Raw genomic sequence first — 4,869 nt, forward strand, 5'->3', positions numbered from 1 at the left:
TCCGTCCCGGGTGGTCCCTGGGTGCAAAGGCATGACAAGTTCCAGAGCAGCCTGCCAAGCCAGACCCTGTGGCTCCCCAGCACCCGGGGCCCCTTCCTGGGCCACCTCAGGGCTGAGTGTAACCCCCCCAAAACCCGGCTGAGCCTGGGGGGGCGGGCACAGCTTGGCTAAGCCCACTCAGTGAGACCCTTCTTGCTCTGCCCCTAAGGGCGAGCTGATGCTTTTTTGGTGCTTGGTGGGTTTCCTGGAGCAGCCCTTCATGGTGGCTCCCCACTGTCCCCTCTTCCCCACCCGAAACCAGCCTCTTGGGGTTTGGCCATCATCTCTGGGATGCCCAGGTGGACCCTGGGGGCATCTGAGGCCAGGGGCCTGATTTGGGGTGCAGTGTCAGGGAGGTGTGGGGCTCTCCTTTGCACTCTCTGTGCCCCTGCCTGAGTAAGGCAAAGCTGCTTAACTTGGATTTCTCTGTCTTTCTGTCTCGCACCTCCCTTTCTCCTCTCTGCGCTCCCATCGCTCCCCTACCCCTCCGCCTCTCAGAGCTAGAAGGGGAGGCGGGCGGTGGCTCTGAAGAAGGTAAGAAAGGCTTTTCTTTCTCTGACTCGCTCTTTCCTGTTCATCCCCGCTGTCGGGACTGTTGCTTGGAGCAGGCTCTGGCTGTCTGCGCCAGCAGCCTTCCCTTGCGCTGGCCCCCAGGGATGTAGGAGCCTGAATCCTGCCGGTACTGCTCCCTTTTGAGGAAGAGAATGCCATGCCTTGTGTTGCAGTTTGCTGCCCCCATGTCCCAACTGGAGGTGGAGGTTCTGTCATGTTGGGTGGTGATTGTCCATGGGGGCCAAGAGCTCGCTGTTGGTGCATGGCATCCTTGCCGGTGGCACGCCGGGGATGCTGGCACATCATGGCCAGCTTCTGACGAGCCTGGTGGGGGGCTGGGAGCCGCAGCCCCGGCTCTGGGCTCCTGCCCTCCCCTTCTGGCTTTGCCGCTGCTGTTCGGAGTGAAAATAAACCAAAGTGCAGCACAAAAGGTCACCAGGCGCAGAGGCCACCAGTGTGCTGCTGGCTAGGCCGGCCGGGCAGCGGCACAGCGCCGGCAGCCGGCGTGCATCCTCTGCTGGCCTGGAGACTGCCCAAATTCCCCCACCTCTCCCATCCTTGGGCTGCGCCTCTCCTGGGATGCTGAGGACTGGGCTGAGCTGGGAGGCAGCTGGGGGGTAGCTCTGCCAGCGGTGGGGGCACGATGGGCTCTGGGGTGGTATGTCTTCCAGGGGGGATAGGGGCTTTGGGAGCGGCTGCGATCCCTTGGATTGCCACCTGCTATCTAATGGTCGTTGGGTAGTTTTGCTTTCTTCTTTAATGAAACTTTGGGCCCTCAGGGCCGGGATGGGGAACTATGTGTTCAAGATGGGATCTGGGGAGAGGATGTCTCTTCTCAGAGAGTTTGTGACGCTTCCTGCAGCCCTGGGAGCTGTCAGTGTTTCACCCCTAGAGTTCCTCAAAATGCACATAACTCAAGCCTGAGCATTGTGTAATATCGAAGGAAGTGTTTGCTTGAAGAAAACTTGAGCTCATTTTTCAGCGATGTTTTTTTGGGTACATTAAAGGATGTCTGGTGACTCTGCGCTGGCCAGGGTGAGTGGCCACCACCAGCCTCTTGCCCCCTGCTTTTGTCCTTCTTCCTCTTGATTACGTGATGGTTTTTGGGGGGGTTAAATCTGTAGTCCTGAGCAGGAACGGGTGTTTTGGCTTAACAAAACTTTGGCTTAGCACCCTCTGCACCCAGCCAAACGCTCCACGAGGATTGCTGCCCCACTGGGCTCTGCTCAGCTGCTCCTGGGACCAGGGGATGCTCTGGCAGCACGGGAGCTCAGGGCCTGGCTGCCACCTCCGAGGAGGAGACTTTAAAACAGCCCAGTGCAGTCGCAGTGCTGGGGATTTCTGGCTGGAGCACGGCCCTGCTCGGATTTGGGATTCTCAAACAGCTGCCCACCTCCCCACCCCCGGTGACTCAAGGTCTCTCTATTCTCCCACCGTCTTCCCATCTCTGGAGCCTCTTCCAAGAAAACACTAGGAGGCAAGATCTGATTTTTTCAACCTAAAAAATCCCTGCCTGAAACAGTTTTTGTTTTTTTTTTCCTTTCTTTTTCCCCATATTAAACCAAACGACTCACACACGTGCCCACGGTCACACACCTTGCTGTGGCACACGAATGCCTGCACACGCGCACCCCCGTGACTCCCTTTGGCCCCCACCTTTGCAGGAGGGGCTGGCATTTTCACAGCCGTTTGGTCTTAACCTCTTGCAGGCTGACTCATATGTACTGTCTGGCTAATTTTAGTCTGGGGTGGGGAGCTGGGGGAGAAAAGTGAGTAGCTGTGACATTAATTTAATTACCTAAGCGGCAATGAGTTTCTTGCAGCTGCCCTGGGCGTCCGCCTGGGCAGTGCCTCATCCCCACCACTCAGAGCCATGGGTCCTGCCTCAGATGCTGGTACTCAGCCCGTGTTGAGGTCCTTGGTCTGTTTTTGGCTCAGATCTTTCCTGGGGTGATCGAGCAGGGCTGGGCAGGGAGATCGTCATCAGGGATGGACGACTCCTCTCCTGTCTTCAGGTGGTTGGGGCACAGAGACACTGGGGGGAAGAAGGGAGACGTGTGACAGTCTTTTTCCTTGCAACCCCCTGGTCCGGCACTGAACATGGACCTGAGCATTGTCATTCCTGGTTGTGAGTGGGCCGGCTTGCTGGCAGGCTTAGCCGGAGCCCAGCTGTTATGACTAATAATAATAATGTTTGTCATGCTAATTACTACTGCGGAGCCGCCTTGGGCACGGCCAGCCTGGGGGCACGACCAGCCTGGAGCCAGGGACTTGTGAGGATGCCCAGCCCGTAGCGTTTGACGCCAGCGCGTCTCACGTAGGGTGTTGTGCCCCAGCACGGAGGCAGTTGGTGGCATGTGCCAGCCGAGGTGTGACACGGCTGTGAGGGCATGGGGGGACGGGGCTGAAGCTGCAGACCCTTTATCTGGCATGGCTTTTGGAGGGGGTGGGGGCTGCGGGGGCTATCACAGGGATGGGGACCAGCCTGGATGGAGAAGGAGGCTGGGAGGAAAGGGAGGAGGGTCTGGCGGCTGCCTTGGCTGGTGACGGCCAGCCCAGCCCGCTGCTCCTGGCACGGGACAGCTCGGCGGCTGCAAAGGAAAATTGCTTTTCTTGGTCGTGCTCGTGGGCTCTGGTTTCAAGCCGGGCTGGGAGCGAGAGTGTTGGATACTGCAGTGGAAATAGCTGGAGCTGCTCTCTGGTCTGCTGCTGGAGATGGCTGGCAGAGGTGGGCTGCGCGGGGCAGGGGCCGCTGGGCACCGCCGTCAGTCCTGCGTGAGTCAGTGCGGGCTGGGCAGGGTCACCGGCTCTATTTTTAGGGGCCAGGGATGAGCAGGGAGCATGGTGTGTGCTGTGTGGCATCGTGGGTGGGGAGCGACGCTGACTCAGAGCAGGGCGGAGGGGCCGTGGCACGGGAAGGGACCTCGGTCCCACGTGCCATGGTTTGCTCCGGGAAAGGCTGTGGGCACAACCCCCCTCCCTGTACCCTGACCGGGGTCTTCAGCATCCGTCAGAGCAACCTAAAGGCCCAGATGGGCCAGATGTGTTTTTGCACAGCCCCTGGGGGAAGAGGAATGGGGGAAATGTGCAGCTGGAGGAGCCCAGCTCAAGCACCTTCACTGGCTGGAATGGGGGTACTGGGAAGGGCATGGGCTGTGGGCTCATCCGTTTCCCCTTCTCTTTTGCTGCAGAGCCCAGGAGCTACGTTGAGTCGGTGGCCCGCACAGCCACGACGGGCCGGGGAGGGAGCCTGCCCACCGCCCAGCCCGGGGGCCCGGAGGTGCCCACCAGGAATGGCGCCTTCACCAACTCCTTCACTGCCCCCAGCCCGGTCTCCACCAGCAGCCCCATTCACAGCGTGGACGGGTAAGGCAGTGGGTGCAGGTCCTGGGGGCTGGTGGGGCCGGGGCTGAACCCTGCCTGGTGCACAGGCTTGCTCCCACTTTGAAACTGCCTTTGCAAGGACCCCCATCTCCCACAGAGGGTTTAGGGGTCCTGGTTAACCATGTCGCTCACTGCCCTGAGGACACAAAGCTGGATCACTGGTGGTCACTGGTCCTCAGCAGCATCTTGCTGGGAACCTGGCCCTTGGGGCAGGAGGAGGGATAGGGTCTGTGCTAAGCCCTGGCCCTGGGTTGGGCTGAGCATTGGTGCCCTGTGGTGTGATGGAGCTATCGTCCATGTCCCCTCTCCACCCTGGCCATGGGGTGTCCTGCACCAGCTCACCTGGCGAGGCTGGCAAGGAGGAATGAACTGGGTGTTTTGCTGTGAGAGGAGCTTGCAAAAGGCTCTGTCTCTCAGAAAGTCATATTTTGAGAGGGAATTGGGATGCATGGGGGAACTAAAGCTGCCTCCAGTTGCTTTCATGCAGCTGGCAGGACCCATCCCACCATTGTCTCTGAGCAGCTTGCTGGCGCCACGCCTCAGTTTCCCTGTGCACCACTCACAGGAGGGTGCCAGCCAGCAGCGGGAACAAGGAATGGAGCTGACTCCTCCTTCTCATCTCTCCTCAGGGCCTCCCTCCGTAGCTATCCCTCGGAGGGCAGCCCCCATGGCACGGTTACACCTCCCCACGCCTCAGCTGAGCCTGTTTACCGGTCGCCTGTCAGCTCGCAGATGCCCTCTGCTCACAGCAGCTACCAAAACTCGTCTCCATCTTCCTTTGCAATGGTCCAAGGTGGGGTCCCAGCCGCGGCATACACCAGCCCTGACTACCCTGATGGCCGAGCTGGCCTCCAGCCGGACCCCCAGGCTCGGCCACAGCCACAGGGCTCTGTG

General features: G+C 60.1%; 1 protein-coding gene across 1 annotated transcript in view; it reads left to right on the plus strand.

Annotated features, from left to right (window-relative positions):
* LOC118452448 (tensin-like) overlaps positions 1-3,961 on the plus strand; it is a 73,282-nt gene extending 69,321 nt beyond the window's left edge. Inside the window, exon 21 of the mRNA XM_035895817.1 lies at positions 3,783-3,961. Coding sequence (XP_035751710.1) covers positions 3,783-3,961 — 179 coding nt within the window. The remainder of the gene's footprint in view (positions 1-3,782) is intronic.
* Positions 3,962-4,869: the final 908 nt, after the last annotated feature.

This window comes from Egretta garzetta, unplaced genomic scaffold, assembly GCF_000687185.1.
Source record: "Egretta garzetta isolate BGI_Z169 unplaced genomic scaffold, ASM68718v1 scaffold186, whole genome shotgun sequence".
In the NCBI taxonomy this organism is placed as follows: Eukaryota; Metazoa; Chordata; class Aves; order Pelecaniformes; family Ardeidae; genus Egretta; species Egretta garzetta.